The 21,475-nt window shown below is 61.0% G+C and overlaps 2 protein-coding genes across 7 annotated transcripts in view; both read right to left on the minus strand.

Annotated features, from left to right (window-relative positions):
* Positions 1-8,332, minus strand: part of SARDH (sarcosine dehydrogenase) — a 60,654-nt gene extending 52,322 nt beyond the window's left edge. For 2 of the 3 annotated variants that reach the window (XM_018056165.1, XM_018056163.1), the window contains exons 1-8: positions 7,214-8,332; positions 6,488-6,584; positions 5,848-6,001; positions 4,920-5,281; positions 3,749-3,927; positions 2,221-2,400; positions 1,420-1,543; positions 1,170-1,270 (exon numbers count right to left, since the gene is read on the minus strand). In XM_018056165.1, the coding sequence (XP_017911654.1) occupies positions 1,170-1,270; positions 1,420-1,543; positions 2,221-2,400; positions 3,749-3,927; positions 4,920-5,253 (918 nt within the window). In that variant the 5' untranslated portion in view covers positions 5,254-5,281; positions 5,848-6,001; positions 6,488-6,584; positions 7,214-8,332. Of the gene's footprint in view, positions 1-1,169; positions 1,271-1,419; positions 1,544-2,220; positions 2,401-3,748; positions 3,928-4,919; positions 5,282-5,847; positions 6,002-6,487; positions 6,588-7,213 lie in introns of all 3 variants that reach the window. The other variant, XM_018056164.1, reaches the window with a different exon arrangement.
* VAV2 (vav guanine nucleotide exchange factor 2) overlaps positions 15,014-21,475 on the minus strand; it is a 177,850-nt gene continuing 171,388 nt past the window's right edge. For 2 of the 4 annotated variants that reach the window (XM_018056168.1, XM_018056166.1), the window contains 3 exons: positions 20,913-20,999; positions 19,836-19,993; positions 15,014-17,248 (listed from right to left, as the gene is read on the minus strand). In XM_018056168.1, coding sequence (XP_017911657.1) covers positions 17,201-17,248; positions 19,836-19,993; positions 20,913-20,999 — 293 coding nt within the window. In that variant the 3' untranslated portion in view covers positions 15,014-17,200. The remainder of the gene's footprint in view (positions 17,249-19,835; positions 19,994-20,912; positions 21,000-21,475) is intronic. The other 2 variants (XM_018056170.1, XM_018056169.1) reach the window with 2 other exon arrangements.

Below are 21,475 nucleotides of genomic sequence, written 5' to 3' on the forward strand. Positions count from 1 at the left end.
GCTGCCGTGCCCTGCGCCCTCCCCTCTTCCCTTATCTCCCCTCTGCCTTCCCTTAGATGTCTCAGGAGACCCTTCAGACGTGGTCTCTGCCAGGGCACCGCCCTGGTCCACAGGCTGTGGGTCCCTGGAGCCCCAGTGCTTGCCAGCCCGTTCTAAAATAAATGTCTGTTTACTTGTTCATAACCTCCCATTGCCAGCTCACCTGGGCAAGAACTAGGTTCTTATCTCTGTTACAGCCCCAGCTTCTAGAACAGGGACTGGAGCACAGAGCTTACCCAGTCAATGTTTGACGGAGAGGGTGGCGGGGAGGGTGGGTTGGTTATACATGTGAATAAATGGACAGATGATGGAGGAAGGGGTCGGGGAGTGGCAGACGGGTGGGTACGGGGGAGGAAGGATGGGCAGGTGAATGGGTGGATGAACAGGTCCATCAGCGGACGGGGGGACGGACGGACAGGACGGGTGGACGGCGGGCTAGAGGGAGGGAGGGATGGAAGGAGGGATGAGCAGATGCAGGGAGGCAAGACGGACAGAGAGGAAGTGAGTGCAGGAAAGATGGGTGGGCGGAGGGAGAGACGGGCGCGGGCACAGAGGGACACGCAAGCAAAGGGATGGACAGGGCGGGGACTAGATGGAGGCGTGAGGGGACGGGAGAGGTGCGAGGAGGGAAAGAGGCGTGGGTGACGACAGGGCGACAGGAAGCTCCCAGGACGGGAGAGGGCCCACAGCTCTCCCCGGCCCCTGCCCACCCCCCTGGCAGAGGGGTCTCCAGGGCTCCCTGGGAGGGTCCCAGGGCTGTGGGCCACTGTCCTCTGAGACTGGCACCCACAGCATATTTGGGGACCTGTGAACATTCAGGGGTTCCCAGGAACACCAGGGGGATGGCACAGGGCCAACGACAGGCTGGCCGCTCCAAGTGTGACAGGCTTGGCATCAGTGAGGAGCCGTGCCACGAAGGCAAAGGGGGGGCGGGGCCCTCAGGTCACAGCTGCGCCACCTCCTCATTCTCATGCCACCCAGGGGGCCCAGTCACGAGGAGGCCCATTTTACAGATGGGGCCACTGACGCTCAGCGTGGCGACCTGTGTGTGTGGGGTCAGAGCCAGGCCCGTGGGCCACCACGAGCCAGTCTCCCGCAGCCTGATGCGGGCCCGGGGGCCAGCTACTCACCTGGATCCCCTCAATGCGCTCGGTGACGATGTAAGCGTGGCGCATGGCCACCAGCGGGACCTTGACACCAGCCATCCGGCCCACAGCGCGCGCCCACACCCCTGCGGGCAGAGCACAGGCAGCTGAGCCCTGCCGGCATCTGGCAGGGGCCGCCAGCCAGGTGGGCACTGGGCGCCCCCTCCCCTAAGCAAGGCCAGCTTTGGGAACAGTCAGGGTGGCCACTCGGGAGGCAGGAGAAAAGCCTTCCCACCTGCACAATTGACCACACAGGGGGTCTGGATGGAGCCGTGTTCTGTCTCCACAGCTGCGACCCGCTGCACCCCAAAATCGTCCGTCCGCACACGGATCCCGGTCACTGGGCAGTTCTCAATGACCTGGGAGTGAGAAGAGCTGCTTTCCAAGCCACGCCAGCTCTCGGAGGGCTGGCCGCCCACCCAGCCCGGGCGGGACCCGGGACCCCTGCTTCTGCTCAGGCAGGCTTCATGCAGCCCCATCGGGGACATGGGGCTGACCACAGGGCAGGAACCGGCTCTGTGCTCCTTGACTTGGAGAACCTGTCCCCCTAAACAGAGACTTTAAAGAGAAAAAGGAGGGCTCAAGGGACCGGCAGATGCTGCGGTTCAAAGGTCGCGTGAAGTTCAGTTCAGCTTGGTTTACTTCTTCAGAGAAATATACTCGCAGTAACACTAAAGTGTCAACACTGGGGGCCTCTGGGCGACTCTTTTCTTTCTTCAACTTTTTCTACGTCTTCTTCCTTGCTTATTTGTCTTTTCTAATTTTTCCTACAACTACATGTGGACTCAAGTCAAAAGGAGAAGAGATTTGGGGCAGGTTCGCTATCCCAGCAGGGTGGGGCCTCTGGGGAGAGCGGGCATCATGTATCCCAGCAGGGATATCATGGACAGACCGGAGCGGCCGGCCAGCCTGGGCAGGAGCGGGTCAGGGGCTCGGGTCCCCGCTGGCCCGTGGTCTCAGCGCAGAGGGAGCTCGTGTTCCTGGGCAGGAGGGCCAGGCTCAGAGCGGGGGGCCCAGGGCCGGGAGACGGTCGTACCTGCGCCCCCCGCGCGGTGGCCGCCCGGGCGAGGCTGGTGCAGGTGCCAGCGGGGTCCATGGTACCGTCGTGCGGCACGTACAGGGTCCCGTAGAGGTCCTCCACGTTCATCAGCGGATACAAAGCCTTGGTTTCCCCAGGGCTCAGCACGTGGGACTCGATGCCATAGACCTTGCCCAACTAGGGGGATGCAGAGGAAAGTGAGCCTGGGGATGGGGCAGATCCTTCCAGCCACTCGCCTCCCTGTCTGGGCCTCCAAGGGTCAGTTTCGACCCTGGCACCCCCAGGAACTGTGAGCCATGCCTGGGGAAGCTCCTGTCCCCTGGGCCAGCTCCGAGGAAGAGTGAGGAACCTGTGCAGCGCTCATAAGCAGTCTCTGGGGCCCGGGCATATAAGGACTTACTATGTAAAATAAATAAAATAATCCCCACAGGTCTGATATCTGGGGCTTGAACCAGGTGTGTTGGTCAGACCGGCTCCCCAGAGACCAGAGGGGCCTCTGTCCCAGGATCCAACTGCGTGACAGACCACACCCCTGACGCATTTCATTGGTCAACGGGCAGCCAATCAAGTGTCCGCAGGCATCCGCCCATCAGGACCTGCCCAACCAGAGATGTGCTCAGTGGCTAAGTCGTGTGCAACTCCATGGACTGATGCCCACCAGACTCAGACTTTGTCCATGGGATTTCCTAGGCAGGAATACTGGAGTGGGTGGCCATTTCCTTCTCCAGCCCCACTAGAGATGAGCTGAGCCAATCAGATTCCCTCTCGGAGCATCCTGACTGAGAGGTGGCAGAGACCTTGCTCCGAACTTGAGCTGAAACCCCCAAAGGTGACCCGTCCCAGCTGATGAGTGAGTAGCGTGGGGAAGAGGCGGTGGGAGGAGGCGGAACGAGACCGCCTCCTGACCCCAGAGATCCCCCGCCCTGCTGTGAGGAAGCCAGCTGCCGCTGCTTCCGCCGGGGCGCTCAGAGGAACACGGCGTCCCCGCGACAGTGCGCCTCCGCTTCCCACGCAGCCGGTTCTGCTTTGCCAGTATACAGTTGGTGCTCGGTAACCGACGCATCGCTGGAGAAACCCGTCCCTCCCATGCCCTGGAATGTGGGGGCCAGCCCTGGCTGCTCTGGGTGAAGGACCAACACTCCACCCCAACAGCGGGCCTTCCACGGAGTAAGGCTTCCTCTGCCGTCTCCCTGACAACGGTGTTCCCTCAGCATCTCCGGCGGAGCTGGGGGAAGAGCGGTCCCTGCCTCCCGGGTTGTGCGGGTTCATCCTTCAGCCTGACCCCCGGGAGCGCCGCGCGTGGTGGCAACCCCCATCCACTGGGCCTCTTCTGCCTCTGAGGCTCAGCAGAACCGTGGTCCTCGACACGATCCCATTTCAAAGGTGAGAATGCCGAGGCTCGGAGGCAAAGCTGCCTGTCGCAGGGGGCCGAGCCCAGCCGAGGTAGCACGAGGCTCGAGCCGCATCCGCCGGGGCTCCTCCCTTGCACTACGCTGCCCACCCCCGCCGGCGGGGGTGCACCCACCGACATGAGCCTCTTGTACTCATCCAGACGCTGCCGGCTGGACGCGATGAACAGGCCACCGTTCTGGATCCAGCCCGTGTGCAGCCCCGTCTCCTCCTCCAGCTCGCGGCTCACCACTTGCCTCGTGTGTGCCAGGAGCTCCACCTCCACGTCACTGGGCCGCAGCTGCCACAGCAGGCCTGGCGGGAGCGGGTGGGTGGGGGCGCCGTCAGCCCCTGAGGGGCTGCACCCCCTTCCCCAAGCAGGCCAGGGCTCCCAAATATCAGGCTGCGGGCCTGAAGCATCCCTGCAGGCCATGGAGACGGCCTCGAGAGGCCGATGAGCAGGAAACAACAGGGGCAACGAGACAGCTGAGTCCCAGGACACGGCTCTTGGGCAGCTCAAAGACAACACCAAAGGCCCCCTTTATCGGGCACCTGCTGTGGGCAGAGCCGGGCACGGGGCAATGGCGGCCCGGGGAGGCAGGTGGGACTGCTGCACGGTGAAATGAAGGGGCATCAAACGGCTCTGTGCCCAGGATCTCAGGGCAGGTGGTGAGGGGGTCCCGGGACCGACTGAAGTTCCCCCACAGAGTGGACCCCTTCTGACCGGGGCCTGGGGAGCGGCCAGCCCAGGGAGAAGTGACGGTGGGGAGACAGTGCCCTCTGAACCTCTCCCCAGCTCCCCGTTCGGCACCGTCATGCTTGTATCGGCCAAAGCGGGAGTGACTGCCCCACAGACGCTGCCCATCTTAATGCAGGGCTGAGGCAGAAGGTTGGCTGCCCTGGGGACTTGCACACCGGTCAGGTGCTGAGGGTCGCGGTGCCCGCTAGGACGCCTCTCTGCTTCATCTCCCTCCCCCATCCATCCTCTGCACCCTGTGGATGCCCCTCATCCCAGGGGCTCCATCCGGAGAAAGGGCTTGTACTCTGAGCAGACAGCTGCCTGGGCCCCCAGTTCTGGTCTCAGCTCTGCCCCCCAACCCCGTGCAGGGCCCACAGTCAGCATCCGCTTCCTGTTTCCCACCACAGCTCTGCCGAGATTCAGGGACACGCAGGGCCACCTTCGGACCGAGCCCGCCTCTGCCCTCCATGGCCTTCCCTCCAGCTCAGCGGCCTCCTACTGGCCAGCCCAGGGCTGGCCCCTCAGTGGGTCCAGTCCCTCCCGCCCCCGCCTGCACCCCAACCCCTACCCGCCGTGTGCCAGGTGGTCCCGGAGGTCAGCCGCTCCCGCTCCAGCAGCACGGCCCCGCTCACGCCCAGCTTGGCCAGGTGGTAGAGGGTCTGGCAGCCCAGGCTGCCCCCGCCGATGACCACCACGCTGGCTGTGCCAGGCAGGGGCTGGCTTGGGCCCCGGGCCGCCGCCGAGGCGTCCTGCGCCTCTTTCAGGGTCCGCTGGTATGGCACGCTCTTCTCAGAGGTGGGGCCAGCCCCGCTCACCAGGGGTCTCAGCCCCCGGCCCGGGGCAGGGCTCCGGCGAGGACAGGTGGCCGCCATGCCACGCAGGGCTCGGCTCAGCGAGGCCATGGGGAGTCAGCTTCAGCAGCGCGGGGAGCTGGGGAGAGAGCCGGGGCTGCCTGGATGCGGAGGGGAGCAGTGGGCCCTGGGCCCCCCACGCTGCGATCCTCCAGCTTCCCTCCTGCCGCCCACCCACGGCATACGTGCACCCTGCATTTGTCCGGCCAAGGGTACAGGGGTCTGTATGCTTCAGGCTCCAGCTGGGCCCAGGGAAGACCACGGTGGGGGAGAAGGGGGCGGTGTTCATGCTGAGACAGGACCACGGTGGGGTGGCAGGGGTCACAAGGCCGGGACCCCAACCCTCCAGCCTGCATTCAACATGCCCTCTGGGGGAAGTCCCGTCTCAACCCCACACAGAAGTTATTTCTGCCAGGTTGGCCCCCACAGCCCTTTCGGGACCCATGGCAGAAGGTGAGGAAGGCAGTGGGGTCCGGCCTCTGGCTCCCTTGGGCCGTCTTGAATCTGGAGGGTGGGTAGCTCTTCTGTGACCTCGCAGTAGCCTGCAGGGCTCACCTTGCCTCCCTCCTCCTTCAGGAAGCCCTCCCAGCCCTCCTCAGCCAGAAGACTCTCACAGTTATAAGAAGACAGTGGCTGGGAGCCCACCTTCTAAGGAGAGGAGGTGCAGGCGAGGTCTCCCTGGGGGAGGGTCCCGGGGGTGACAGGACGGCTCCGAGGGGCCCCGGGCCCACTTGTGGGTCAGCAGGAGAGGTAAGAGGGATGTGGCTGAGACTGCGGTCCTGGGGGGCGGGTCCTGCACCTGCATTAATAACCGTGATGGCGTCAATCAGCCGATCAGGCAACGAAGTCCACTTGCATTTTCGAGCGTGCACTACACGGCAAGCTGGGAACACACGTTCTCTCTGCTCTAAAATCAAGACGACTGTTGTCCCTGTTTCACTGGGGGGGGGGACTGAGGCCCAAGGTGACCAAGGTCGCAGGGCCACCGTGTGACTGCACTTGCTGGCTGTCCTGCCCCCTCCGGAGCTCTCGGGGCTGGTGTGAGGGGGGCAGAGGCTGGGGGTGCCCACTGCTGCCTCCTTTCCCTCCCTCCCCTCCACCCCCGCAGGCACCGGGGCTCCCGGGGGTCAGGGCTGTCCCGCCCCCGCGACGGTGACTCCCGCCCTTCTGGGGGGTGTGGGCAGCAGGAAGAGCAGGGGGCGGGGGGTGATGGCAGAGGCTCCGGGGTTTGGAGAGGTTGGAGGGCAGGGCAGGGCACCCCAGTCCCTCTGCCAGCTCCGCCTACCTGCTCCCAGGCACAGACAGGGACTCCTGGCACGAGTCTGCACTTCCCTGTGGCCTTGGGATTACCTTACTCTGCCAGGAGCCTCCAGCAGTGGTTCCTGCTGGTGGAAACTCGGCATCACGTGGGTGCCCAGGACACCTTCCCAAGGCCGGGCACCCACCACCCCCCTCCCACCAACCCAGGCCACGCGGCACTGCCCAGCACACACCTGCCCGGCCCCCGGCCTGGCCTCCTCCCTCCCTCCTGCTGCACCATGGCCAAGGCTTTTGGCCCAGGAAGCTGCCAAGTGCCCCTTCCCCGCCCGCAGCCAGCCCCGCTCTCCACCCGGGCGGGCCCGGCCCCCGCCCCCAGGGATGGCCCCGTGCCCTCCGGCCAGGGCAGCTGCTTCACCATTGACCCGCTCTCCTGCCCTCTCCAGCTCTCTCCCAGCTGAGCCTGGCCATCATTGCCAGGGCTGGGGGTCAGACAGAGGGGGTGGAGCCCCAGGGACACCCTCCTTGAAGGCAGCCAGAGGAGGGGTGGTGAGGTAGGCACCAGACCCAGCTTCGGCCAGGAGAAGGCGGGCTGTGAGGGTGCCGAGGCCCCTGCCTCCCAGAGTCCCGTGGTTGTGCCCGCCCAGCCCGAGGGTCCCTGCAGCCAGGGGAAGAGGAGTCCCAGCCAGCTCCAGGCCTGTCTCACCCCGCTGCCGGGGGGAGGGACCGGGGCCTGCCCGCCCGAGGGGTGTACCTCCGGCCGGCTGCAGAGCTCCGAGGCCCCTCGGGGCCTGCCAGCACCCGGCTCAGCGGCTCCAGTGGTGCCGTCACCTCCTTCCTTCCCAGCAGCAGCCAAACAGGAACCGGGGCGGCCCCTGCCCCTGCTCCTACCCTGGCCCCAGAGGCCCTCTGCCAGCCCCCCGGCCCGCCCACTGCGGGGGCAGGACGCACCGCCCACCGCCTGCCGTCCTGGAGGCCAGCTGGCTGGGCAGCTGCGGAGCAGGCCGTGCCGAGCTCAGCAGAGCAGAGCTGCGAACCCTGAGACCCTGCTAAGCCTGCGCGTGGGGCAGGTGACCTCAGCTCCTCATCCCTAAAACAGAGGTCATGGGGTTCTGCAGGTTAGCCCTTGCACCCCCGTCTGCCCACGCCCGCCACCATGCTTCCCGCACCAGAAAGGGCGGAAGGCGCTGGGTCCACAGCAGCCTTGGGCCGGCCGGTGCTCCTTGGGTGGGAGATTCAGGGCCTTAGCATGGACCTGCCTGTCCAGCTTCAGCTGCTCACCCCCAGGGGAGGGGTGCTCGCTGCCCTCGGAGGCAGGAAGTCTGGGGTGCCCCCCACCCCACTCCTGGCCACTCGACAGTGCCCATCTGCATTCTGTCCTTCGGAGTTCCCAGATGCCTCTGCTGCTGGGCGAGCCACCTGAGCCTCTGCTTTCCCACTGCACAGCGATCAGCTTCCCAAGGCAGGGATGCCTGCCTCCATTTGGCTGTTGGGGGCACCAGGGCCCAGAGAGAGGAGTCAGCTTGCCTAGGGTCACACAGCAAGCTAGTGGGGAGCCAGACCAGAGCCTGCAGTCTACCCCTGGGCCTAGGGCGTCTGGTTTGTGCTCAGGCGGAAGATGCCCAGAGGAAATCTGGAACAAATAAGGACGTCCACCTGAGGTGCTGAGATAAAACAGGACTTCTTCCTTCCACTGGATCAAAAAAGCAGTACTGAGATTTTGGTCAATGAACAATGTAGTAATGTTGGCTGCTAATACAGTGAGTGACATAGGAGAGATACTGCTGTGATTAACACAAGTACCTGTGCTCTTGTTCCCATGGAGTGTCCAGCGTCTTGCTGCCAGTTTTTCCTCTCACTTACTGAGCATTGTTGTTGTTGTTCAGCCGCTCAGTCGTGCCCGACTCTGAGACCCCATGGGCTGCAGCACGCCAGGCTTCCCTGTCCTTCACCAAACCCATGTCCATGGAGTCGGTGATGCCATCCAACCATCAATGAGCACCTACTGTATGCAAAGCACTGCTGGGAGACCCAGCGTCCACCAGGACCCAGTCCCTGCCCTTGGGGGCTCAGGGACCAGGAAGAAGACAGAGGCAGGAAGGGGCGAGGCAGCCACGAGGCTGGCTGTGATGACAGTGATCCTGAGCAAGCTGTCCTTTTCAGCAGAAACCCAGGAGGGCATCTCAGAGGTGGTGGCCTCGGAGGGCTCCGGCCTCCTGGGCGTTGCCGCCAGTCAGTGCCCGTCATGGGGACAGAGACTGTCACCCATCCCTCGGTCCCTCTGGAGGAAGGCCGGCTCCACCAGCGAGAGGCTCCCCCGGGTCCAGGGCACGGAGGACACCAATCCAGACACTCAGTGGACAGCAGGCTTGGCCCTGCCGCCGGAGGCAGGGCTGTCCTCCATGCATGGCGGGGTGGAGGGGTCAGAGAGGGCCAGAGAGTAGTGTGATGAGGCCCTCGGAGGACACGGGGCACACACGCAGTGGTCACTGCAGCCCCAGGACACAGGCTGGGCAGCCCAGACTTCTCTTGGCTCCGTGCTCAAAGATAAGCAGCTGTTGCAAAATCGTCCCAAGCAAGCAGGCGGCACAGTCCCAGGGGACTTTGGACAAGGGGTGGTGGCTGAAGGGCTGGGCCTGCGTGTGGGCCAGAGTTGTAGGATTTGTCATCCATCAGGCTCTGCCCGGGTCTGGGAGAGGCGGGTGCCGGGCGGCGTGGGGCGCAGCCCGGGAGGCAGCCGGGCTCCAGCCAGGGACACGAGACAGGGACCTGCTGCCAGCTTGCTGCACCATCTGTGCTGGTCTCTCGAGCCTTGGTCTCCCCAGCTGGAAACTAAGGACTATAACCCCTGCCCTGTCGAGTTCAGGGAATTTTCCAAGTTTCTCTGCAGATTATTACCAGCCCTGAGATGCCTCCTTCTGGCCCGGGCTGGCCCTTTCCACATGCCCAGCCAGGCCTCCACCCCCACCTGCTGGCCAGGCTCCCGGGGAAGAGGGAAGAGCCTGCAGGCCACCCTCTGACTGGGCAGATGTCCAGGGGAGAGCGGGGGTGTGGGCAGGGGGGAGGGGAAGCTCCTCCATGGAGCTCTGCTTGGCACTGGGCAAGAGAGGGGCACTAAGCAATCTGATGATACCTGGCACCACGTGGCCCAGCCACCCCTGGCCCCCGGACCCAGTGCCCTACCAGCCTCGGGCACCCATGGGGGTGGGCAGGGCATCCACTTGCAGAGGGCTTCGTGTGTGTCCTCTCAGAGGACGCAGAACCCTGCTGCTCGTTATAAAGATGAGCAAGCCAAGGCAGAGCACAGCCAGCGGGCGGGCGTGACCCACATCAGGGGTTTCCAGAGCAACTTTTAAGGGCTGCCTTTGCACTGCCAAGATTTTGCTTTTCCAGTAAGAACCTTAAAACAATAATAATGAATCAACACCCTGCCCATGACTTCACGAAGACAAAGCTTTATCATCCGGGAGCAAGCCGTCCTTCCAGGGAGACGGGTGGGTGCCCCTCCCCCAGCACGCACCCACCGAACGCAGGTGCAGAGGAGGGCGGGGGCCTGCGGCCAGTCGGGCTCCACCACGGCACACACGGTGGGTGTGGGCAGCTGCGGGCCAGAGCCCTGCCACGTACCTGGGCCCTGGGCCGCTGAGCCCCCGCAGGCAGGCCAGCACCCAGATCCAGGCAGTCGGAGGCCCAGCCTCCATGGGGAATGTCGCCCCTGGTGGTCACATGTGAGTATGACACCCCGGGACAGCGGGGACCCAGAGGCTGCGAACGTAGAGCTCCAGGACAGGGACCCGCATCCGGGCAGGGAGGTGGACGCCCACCAGGACCGACAGCCCGGCTCTGCCTGGTTATCCTGCTGTCCTCCACACGGACACGCCCCTGGCAGAGTCTCCTGACAGTACTGTCCCCTGCCACGGACACGCCCCGGCAGTCTCCTGACGGTAGTCGGCCATCTCTGAGCGCTGAGTGCCCCTCTGTGACTGGGACCCAGGCACTTGATTCTGTTTTTATTCTATGGATTTCGAGGCTACACTGTGAAGCGTATTAACCTCCAGGACTTTCAGCTTATCGTTAGCGAGCTGCCTCTTGCAGTGGGTGCTGCTAAATGTTTCAACATCTGGCTCTCCAGGTGGGTGGCACTGGCCGGTTCCTGCTGAAAATGCTGCCACGAGGGCCAGTTTCAAGCCACGGACGAGAAGGACGCCACGGAACATGGACTTGGGAAGAGGCTGCACCCTCACTTCCTGTGAGCCGGCGCCAGCCCATCCCGAAGCACCCACGGAGATCTCATGTGCACGCATGGGGTTTCCTTTCCTAGGGAGAGCGAAGGGTCAGACTAAATTGTTAAGGAAAGTAAATGCATCAGCTTCTGATGAAGGAACAGGAGTCTGAGTTAACCCACAAACCTTGTAAAATCCTATCAGGAAGCCTCTCCACTGCCACCCCCTCCTCCACCAGCCGTGGGAACCAGCCACCCCTAAGACAGCCATCCAAACCAGAGCTGTAATTTCAAAACCCTGTAATTTATGCGCATTTAATACATTTGTAATTTCCTACTTGGAAAAATTACGTTCTTTTTTTTTTTTTTTAACAAATGGAGGCCACTTACTTTCCATCTGAATAGTTTATTTGGGCTCTCAGTGGGAGCTGCAATGACCTTGTTTTCAAGTCAGGTCGCATTCACAGGTACTGGGACTTCAATCTGCCCTTTTCGGAGGGATACAGTTCAATCCATAACCCGTGTTCGCGAGGAAGTTTTGGCTTTTTCCTCTAGCCATCATCAAGATCCAGGAAAAAGAATTTTCTGTGCCACCTCACGGTGGTTGCGGTTTGGGGAGGTGCGTTTCTTTCCATCCTGACATTTAAGGTCAGGCCCAGTGGGGTCCCAGGATGAGCAGAGAGCTGACCTGGCAGACTGGTGCTGTGGTGGGGCTGGGTTTTGTCCCCCTCCCCATCCCCAGCCTGGCTCTATGGACCGGCACTTAGGGGAGAGAGCCAGCTGGCCTCCTTCTGGACTCCTGCCCTCGCTTACCTTTCGGTATCTGTGTATTCCTTCTTCATGACCAGCTCATTGGTGAAAATTAGAAATATTTTCCCACCGTTTCTGTTGTATTTACCAGCAAGACTGGTCAGAGTATCCAGCCTACTGCTGCAGGCAGAACAGTGGCCCCGCGATGTCCACGCCCTAACCTCTGACACCTGTGACCGTGCGGCCTCTCGTGGCAAAAGAGACTTTGCTGGTGGGATAAAAGCGGAGGACCCTGGGAGGGGGAGGTTTTCCTGGATTATGCGGGTGGGACCATCTGATCATGTGTCCTTTAAAGTGGAGAATCCTCCCCAGCTGTGTCAGAGGGGGACAGAGAGAGGTGACTACGGAAGGGTCGGAGAGGAAACTGGGCTGGTTTTGAAGATGGAGGGGGAGGGGGCTATGGCACCGGGGATGCAGACGGCGTCTAGAAGCCGGAAAGGCAAGGAGATGGACTCTCCCCTAGGACCTCTGGACAAGAACACTCCCGGCAGCACCTTGCTGTCCGCCCAGGGAGATCCGTGCGGGCTTCAACAGCCCACAGAACTGGAAGACGACGGCACGTGTGTCCCGAGTCCCCATGTTTATGGCAACTTGTGGCAGCAACAGAAAGCCACCCACACACACACCTCTGGAAAGGACACCGAGCCTGTTCTCAGGCAGGGCCCATCGTCTCTCTCCCACGGGCCGCGACTGTGCCGCTGTCCCTTCCCCAGCCTTCCTCTCACCCCCGTCCAGTGTCCGCCCATCACCCTTCTCTCGTAGAGCTCATCCTCGTGCTATTAAACGTGCTTACGCCTCTCTTCCCTTCCAGGCTTCCACGCTGGGTCTTGACTTCCCAGAAAAGAGATAGCACCTCTGCTGCCTCCCACCGCCTGCCTTAGTCTCCCCCCAGCTCTCTTTGCTGAAATCGTTTTGACATGCATTATTTCTGGTGACGGGGTTGAGAATCACTGGTTCATTAACCAAATCTTCCCTTTGTCTGATGTGTTCCTGCAGATAGAGGTTCAACATCCTCCCCACCCCTACTCCTGGGGTGAACTTTCCTACTCATCGGGCACCGGTTGGCCCCTGGACACTGGTCCAGGCAGTGGCCCCACACAGGACAGTCCCCGAGGTGAGTGGAGGGTTGGAAACAGTCTGCTTGCTGCCTTATGCCTGGAAAACTCGGCAAACACGAAGCCCTGGGCACGGTGACCGGCAGAAGTCTAGGGCAAGCCCAAGCTGTTCTCCCCGTCAGGCACTTCACCTTCTGCTTGCTACCCAGGGGGGTTTTATCTTTGAAGCCCAGGGTTAACCATTCTGGGTTCATGCATCCTTTTGCTTCCAGAAAGTTTAAAAAGCACATGAAAATATTCGTCCTTGTCTGCGATCTTGTTTCTATCCACGCACATTAGTTTCCTTTTCATGACGGGGGACTTATCTGAGATCTCGGCTTTATGCCGGGGTCCACCTCCGGCTCCTGGCCTGTAGGACCTGTGGCTGATGTCACGAGGTCCCAACCCCAGACGGCCGGAGAGCCGAGAGGCTGCCCCGGCGCTGGCTCCCAGCGGCCTCTCTGCTCCGGGCTCCTTTCCGGGACGGGCCCCTTCTTTTAAGCTCAGCCTCCCGCTGTCTTCTGTGGGCTCCTGTGCTGGGGGTGGCGGAACAGGGGTGGCAGGCATCCGCCTCGCCTCAGAAATGGGCTGTTTCCATCTTTCGCTCAGCAGGTGTTTCTCCAACTGTGGACACAGTGGGCTCCACAGCACCCCTGCCCGAGGGGAGTCCGCGGTTGTCAGGATAACCACGGGCGGCCCGCCCTCGATGACTGGGAGCACACTGCTCCTGGCTGCTTCCAGGGTGGCCTCAGGCAGGCAGGCCCTGCTCCTTGCTGGCCTCCAACCTGTCCACACACAGCCCCTCCAGCAGGGCGGGGGCTTCCTACCCTTTTCCGGCCAGGACCCCTTGGCAGACGCTGCTGGTGCCCTCCCCAAGGCCCCTCAGCCCCGGTGCCCAGTTTCACCCACAGCTGCCCTCGGGCGGCCAGCAGCTTTCCCCAGGGCTCTCCAAGCTTGCTTGGCCCCTGCTCGGGACCACTGAGTGCTGGCCCAGGGGCTGGTCAGTGAGGGTCCAGGCCGTTCCTTTACCATGTGTGGACATGAGAACTCAGAACTAGAGGCTGCAGTCGGGAGGCAGTGTGGGAACCACTGGGCCTCTTGGACTCAGTTCAGTTCAGTTCAGTCGCTGAGTCATATCCGACTCTTTGCGACCCCACAAACCGCAGCACGCCAGGCCTCCCTGTCCATCACCAACTGCCGCAGTTCACCCAAACTCATGTCCATCGAGTTGGTGATGCCATCCAGCCATCTCATCCTCTGCCGTCCCTGTCTCCTCCTGCCCCCAATCTTTCCCAGCATCAGGGTCTTTCCAAATGAGTCAGCTCTTCGCATCAGGTGGCCAAAGTCTTGGAGTTTCAGCTGCAACATCAGTCCTTCCAATGAACACCCAGGACTGATCTCCTTTAGGAGGGACTGTTTGGATCTCCTTGCAGTCCAAGGGACTCTCAAGACCTGAGAGATTCTCAGAGAGGGGCTGGCCCGCAGTCAGACTGTCAGGGTACCAGCCTGAGCCAGGCCCTGGAGACCAGAGACGGGGGCCACCTCCCGTCCTCTCCAGCTGTGCCACCTCATACACCTGCGCTCGCCTCCTCGGTTTATAACAACACGTGACACCTGCTGAGCACCCAACGTGCTCTGGACTCCGCGTGACCCTTACCACCCCGAGGTGGGGCTGACTAGTCACATCTCTGCAGCAGCAGAACCCAACATTGTCCAGGCTGTACACCCAGCCCAGGACCTGCATCAGCAGCCTCCAGTGCAGCCAGGGGTGGCCACATGCCCAGGCATGTGAGCAGGATAAGGGGAAGTGCTGGGCGATCTTCCGTGTCGGCTCAAGGCCTTGATGGCAGGAGCTCTAGCAGCCGCCTTGGACCATGAGGTAACTATGAAGAGGGAAGTACATGCTGAAGATGAGAGGAGTCTGGGGTTGGGCGGCTGGGGGCACCAAGCCACCCTGCATCACTGCCTCGAGACCCCATCCCCATAAGGGAAGAATACGTCTAGGCTGTACTATTCTGACTCTCTCTGGTCACAGGCCACAGTTACTCTCCGCAGAAACTGTCTTTTATCTCCAACATGTATATACAAAGAAACAGGCTCAGGGGGTGAAGGACACGCCCAAGCAGCAGGGCCGGGGTTTGAGTCCCATCCAGAGGAAGAGACGGCCGCCTCTGAGAGCTGCCGGAGGGGTCACAGGACGCTGCACAGGAAACCTGTGACCTGGGCCAGCATGGAGACAGCTGGTTGGTGGCCCGGCATCATTACCCTCCAGACCCCCAGCCTGTGCCGGAGGCCGTCACCCCAAGGCCTGCATCTGACCCAGGCCAGCACCCCTGGGCTGACAGTATCCAGATGGGTAGAACCTTCTGGACACAGACAGAGGAATCCAGCCACGCCCTCCTCCCCAGCACAAAAGGCCAACCACTCCTGCAGAAAAGAACTCAGGTTTATTTGCAGTAGAAACCGTGGTCTGAAAAATCCTATTGGCAAATGCACAGTCTGTGTTCTGTTTGGGGTCACCGCCAGCTGCAGGGCCTCAGACCCCTGACCTGCATGCATCGAGCGCCTAAGGGTCCACAGCTAATCTCAGGCCCCAGCTCCGAAGCCCCCCGAGGCCGTCCGTGTCGTGCCGAAACCGCCCGCATCCCAGCCTGCAGCCAGTCCTCTCCCTTCCTGCTGCCAGCAGTGCGAAAACCAACCCAACTGCAACGAGTCTCCAGACAAACAAAAGCAAAACAGGACAGTCACAAGAACCAGGCTCCACACAGGTTTTCTCAGTGTCCTTCGTTACCACCACGCCTTGTTTCACGATGACCTCCAAATATACATTATTTTCTGCTATTATAAAATCTCTTCCTTATTATTCACAGATATATAATGGGAGCTTTGGAGGAAATAATTACAAACTTTTTTTTTTTTGCCCTCTTTAAAAGCAAACAAGCCAAACCAAAAAACAAAACAAAACAAAACAAAACGAAGCAAAACAAAACCCCAACAACAACAATAACGAAAACCAAAACCTTCCTGACAACTGTAAACACGACAAGGGCAGCTGGTCTCCTCCCCTCCCGTCGCGGCTGGCGGCCAGGCGAGCTGAGCAGAGGCCACAGGCAAACTGCTGGGTGCGCCCTGGTGACAAGGGTGGTCTGCTTTCTCCGTGGAAAATTCTTCCTCCCCACCCCTCCCTTGCCCACTGCCCCAAACACAATCCTGTCACCCTCAGTCCCTAAGCCTATGCTGGCTGCCTTCTGCCTCCTGCTTGCTACACGCCCTCTGAGACCCCTCCCCACCTCCTCCTCAAGCCAGAAGGCTGCTGCTGTGCTAGCCGAGCCTGGAGATTACGAGGCTGACCTCTGAGGAACCCCAGGGTGCAGCGTGGCCAGCAGCACCCACCCTAGCAGGGCCCAGCCTCGGCAACAGCCGACCTTGTGCAGCTGAGCCCTGGGAAAGGGGGACCCACAAAGCCCAGGTGGCAGCAGCAACTTTGGCACAGAGCTGGGAGGAGACAGTGTTGCTGGGACTCATGCAATATCCAGGTTGAGAGAATGGGGACTGGCCAAGTCAGCCAAAGGTCAAGGGCCAGGAGGAGTGAGGAGGGGGAAGTCCAGAGGGTGGAGTCACCCCCAAGAGCACTTATTCAGGGCTGGCCACAGGCCCCGTTTCACGGGCTGCAGGAGTCTTGGAAGACTTGCCAAGGGCTAGAACCAACATCTGTGCAAAGGCTGGGCAGACTCTCAGTAGCCACCTGGCAGGATGTGGGAGACGCAGCGGGCCCCCACCCGCTCGGGAGCAGTGGGGGGCAGGGTGTGGGCATCCTTCTAGAGAGGAGCGTGAGCAGCAGAGACCGAGCGAGCGGCAAAGCCCGTTTGCTTGCCGCCCTCGTCAGCGTTTATAAACCATGTACCCACCGGGCAGCAGGACGGGACAGACACGCAGCAAGGGCTCTGGGCAGACAGTGCCTGTGACTGGGGAGCAGGGCTGGCAGCTCCATCGTTCCTACGGCTTCCGCCTGAGACGGGGGGCCTCCCTGGGGGTCTCTGCACGCCCCCAGTGCAGAGGGACAGGGCAGCCCGAGGGGCTGCACAGGCCCTGGAGATGCCCTCTTCTGTCCCCAGGCACAGTGGCCTGCTCTGGCCCCTTCTGCCTCTCAAGGCCTGAAGCCTCCCCCCGGGAGCAGGAGGGCTGAGGCCGAATGGAAGGGGCCAGCGGAGGGTCCCCTCCGCAGAGCCCAGCCCTCCCTGGACGGCACCTGCTTTTCAAACCCAGGCTCCTGAAGGCCATCTTGACAGGACAGGGGCAAGGTGAGCTCTGGCCTCAGCTGTTACCCAGAGCCTGGCTCAGGATGCCACCCATGGGCACTCCCTCTCCTTGGCACCCAGGGCTGGCCCAGATTTCCTCTATGTACAAGCAGCGTACCCAGGACAGGCCACCAAGGGCAGGCTGATGGCAGCACAGATCACATGTAGGACTCTGAACCCCCTCCCCACCCCCACGGGCTGCTGAAGACTGGAAGGCTGGCGGGCATTTCCCCTCTGAGTTGCAGAGCTGGAGACAGACTTCATCGCTGGAGCAACTCGTCCAAGAAAATCCGCAAGTCCTGTCCGTGATCTTGCAGTCACTGGACGCCCTCCTCTTCTACATACGTCGAAGGAAACCAGCCCACCTGAAAACAGCGTCAGACTCATGTAAGTGTTTGTGTGAAAAAAGTGAAAGTCGCTCAGTCGTGTCCGACTCTTTGCGACCCCATGGACTATACAGTTCATGGAATTCTCCAGGTCAGAATGCTGGAGTGGGTGGCCTATTCCCTTCTCCAGGGGATCTTCCCAACCCAGGGATCGAACCCAGGTCTCCTGCATTGCAGGCGGATTCTTTACCAGCTGAGCCACAAGGGAAGCCCAAGAGTACTAAAGTGGGTTTCCTATCCCTTCTCCAGCGGATCTTCCTGACCCAGGAACTGAACTGGGGTCTCCTGAATCACAGGTGGATTCTTTATCAACTGAACAATCAGAGAAGCTATCGGGAAGTGTGTGTGAAGGATGAGGGTGAGTGGAGGCTCGTGGAGTTGGGGGATTCTTTAAAAGGCTGTTGTTCTGAGGCAGGCCTGTCCTGAGACAGGCCCTGGAGAACAGGCAAAAACCTAGCGGAGCCAAGGCCCAGGGGTAGGGATGACCCTGGACTGCACCAGCCCCGAGCAGCTCCAGACAACCTGCCCACCAGCCAACTGCCAGCAACAACAAAAAGTTAAACCCTCTCCAGAGAAAACCAGCATCCATCCAGAGCCTCTGCAGTGTTTTATGCACAAGCTTGGCATTTAATCAGGCCCAAGTGACAGAAACTACGAGAAAACGCAGACAGGAAAAGCAGATCTACAGGGGATCCAGACACTGGGGCCATCCGCCAGGACGTGCAAGCAGCCCCCACTCGTCTGCTTCAGAAACCTGACGGAAAGCAGAAAATCTGCCCAGAGAACTGAAATCAGAAATCAAATAGAAATCCTAGAACTGAAAAACGTAACGACTGAAATTAAGAGCAGAAGAGAAAAAAAACAGAAGACACCGGAAGATCAGTCAACAGAAAGCAACGAGACAGAAAACCAGGGAAAATGGGTGGAAGCCACACGGGACTGCGCGGGGAACACACGGGCCCCGGGGGCTGGCGTGCTGCAGGCCACGGGGTCGCAGAGAGTCAGACGCGGCTCAGGGACCGAACAACAGGGCTCCAGAGAGAGAGAAGAGAGAAGACGGAGCAGACCCAATATCTGAAGAGGTTTCCAAAACAGATGAAGACCGTAAAGCCACACATTCAGAAAGCTTCACAAATCTCAAACAGAGTAAATACAGGGGAAAAACACATCCACAGGCACATTCTGGTAAAACTGATGAAAAACAGATTTTTTTTTTCACCTGGAGCCCCCGTTTCTTGCAAAGGAACCACCGTAAGAATGTTGACGGACTTTTATACAGAAATGATGGCAGGCTGGGGACGATGGAAAGACATCCTCAAAGTGCGGAAATAAAAGAGCTGCCAGCCTAGAATTCTAGTTCCAGTAAAAATACCCTGCAAAAATGAACTCAATACAATGGCTCACAGAAAGGAAACAGGTCTTGGTGGACAGATGACTGATTCGTGGGGCAGGGGGCGGGAATGACCACGTAGACAAGTGAAAGCCTTTTCTTTCAGTAGAATGCCCACCAAGAAGTATAAAAGAAAAGATAGAAAAATCACTATTTTCTACCATGATAGAAATAACTGAATAGGCAAAATTAATCAACAAATGATAAAACTAGTAGGGGAAAGCTTGATGAGGACAAGCTATTTATCCGATTTCAAAGTATTACGCTGCACATTACTTATTAATTACAGCGCATTTATAGTGCAGAAACTCAGCAGATATCACCTGAACCAAGTACTCAAGTGAAGGGCTAGGTGTGTGCTTATGAAGCTCCAGGCGCCTCTCAACACTTTGCGAGTTAGTGGTCCCAGCCCTCTAGGTCAACTGCCTAGGACTCAGTGTCCTCATACTTCCGAAGGGCTGTTAGATGGAAACAAGGTCAGACCCAGGGGTCTCCAAGGGCAGACAACATGCCACGTGAAGGCAGGCCAGTTTCCACCACCTGGCAATGGTACAGTGAGTGACGGGAGCCAAGTCTGGCCACGTCCATGGACAGCTGCAGCCCCCCAAAAGTTGGACGTTTCCTAATCAGTGGTTTGTGGAGCTCAGGTGTTGGGTGAATGCCAATGGAACTGGTCAAAGCCAGGGAGGCCAGACATGGTACCAGGATAAGGAGCCATGGGTCTTAGAGTTGCAGGCTGTTTGGGGATACTATGTGTCCCTTCCCATAGCAAGGTGTAAATGGGGTCTTAAGGAAGGGCAGGACCCCAGCGAGGGCACCCAGGCTCTGCTCTCAGTCCCAAGGCAACCTGCCTGCAAAGAGGGTCAGGCACAAGCAACTGACTTGAAGACTGCACTCAACATCTGTCTCTGCCTTCGCCACAATGGACCCCAGAATAGGACTGAGAACAGACACAGGGTCAGACCGGCCAGGGGCCCAGATCCGAGCCAGGAAGTCGCTTCCTCACAACGTGACCCCAGCTCTCGGAGCCCGTGGACACCAAGTCTTCCGGTCGAGGTCAGAGAGTACAGGGTTGGGGCACGGTGGTGCTTGGTGTTGGCCGGAGCCCTGCCTCCCCAAGCCCCAGGGTGAGCTGGGGTCTCCGACTGGGACCGGGGGCCAGGCCGACCCACTCACCCGGCCGTTGGTCTCGCCCTTCCACCAGCCCTGGTCCCCGCCGATGCGGCTGTATATCTTCACCACGTCACCTTCCCGCAGCGAGAGCTCCCGCAGGTCACGGGCGGCGAAGTTGTACCTGGCCACGGCCGTGCCGATGACACGGGGTGTAAACACTGCTGGGGGAGACGGGTGGCGTCACACGGTGACGTCGGGGCCTCCAGGGTGGGGGTCCTCAGACTGAGCTGGGTCTCTCCCCCGGGGCCTGGCCTTGTGCCCACAGAGGAGGCTGTCAAGCACAAAGATTCCAGAGGGACAGACCAAGCTCCAACCCCAGGGCCCCTCCATCCTCTGTGGGTGCCCCAGGCTGCAGGCATGTGGGCCACGTGAGTTCCACCGGGCTGCAGCGAGAGCTTCACCACCCACACTGGGGGCCATCACAGCTCCCTGAGGGCCTTCCCACGTGCCCAGCATCTGGGCAACTCACGAGTGGACTGCAGGGTGACTGCTGCCCAGCCCCCAGCCGTCACCCTGACAAGGGCCTGGAAACGGACCCCAGGGCACTGGTGTCTGACCTCCCTCGTGTCCCTGGTTCCAAACCAAACTGTAAAGCGGGCTGGAGCAGCGTGGCCCGGGACCCAGGAGTCCTGATGGACACGATGGTGGGGGGCGGGGGTGGCATAAACAGCTGCTGGGTGGGCTCTGACTCTGGCAGCAGCTGGCCGAGCAGTCAGGGCCGGTTGAGACTGTCCCCCTGCACCCAGTCCCACAAGTCCTCCTTACAGTTGCTGAGCGGGGCCCACCTCCCTCAAGGGGGCCGCCGGGCCGTTTGCTGCTACCAGAGGCCAAGCCCCCAGGAAGCAGTAGGGGGCATGGCCAATGAGCTGGGGAGGGGTCACGGGGGTGAGCGATTCAAAGGCGAGGGCAGGGCTGAGCCCGACGGTGTCCACAGGAGCTGCAGCGGCCCCCGCCCATCCCCGCCAGCGTCCAGCTTCCCCGCCCCATCCCCGCTGCAGTGGCGGTGGACACGTTCAGGCTGGGGCTGTGGGTTGGCTGGTGGCAGCCCGGGCCCCCCACGCCCCCGAGCAGCAGCGGTACCTGACCAGAAGGGCGTGGAGGAGCCCTGAGAAGCAAGGCCGAGGCCCTGAGGACTGAGAAAAGAAAAGTTGTAGGAAGCGCAGGAAGCTGCAAAGAGGCGAGAGAGAAGGTGAAAGGCGGGGCTGGGGGCATCCGCACGCAGACACAGGCAGCAGGGATGGGGGCGCTGCCCAGTGCGCCAGGAGGGCAGGAGGGCAGGAAGCGCCAGAGCCCTGAGGCCCACCTGGGCATGGACACAGCTGCCCTCGGCCCCGCCCCCGGCACCTACGTCCTGGACCAGCTCCTCCCAGCGGGTGGGCTGGAGCAGGGACACAGGAAAGGACACGTGCAGAGCCCAGCCTCATGCCTGCACTCAGGAGGCGCTCACTGAAGGGCCCGGCCCCGCGCCTGCACTCAGGAGGCACTCACTGTAGGGCCCGGCCCCATGCCTGCACTCAGGAGGTGCTCACTGAAGGGCCCGGCCCCGCGCCTGTGCTCAGGAGGCGCTCACTGAAGGCCTGGCTTCCTCTCTGGCCTGCTCTGCCCGGGACGGGGGGCCTGTGGTTCTACGGGCCCCTGCAGTG

This window comes from Capra hircus, chromosome 11, assembly GCF_001704415.2.
Source record: "Capra hircus breed San Clemente chromosome 11, ASM170441v1, whole genome shotgun sequence".
NCBI lineage: Eukaryota > Metazoa > Chordata > Mammalia > Artiodactyla > Bovidae > Capra > Capra hircus.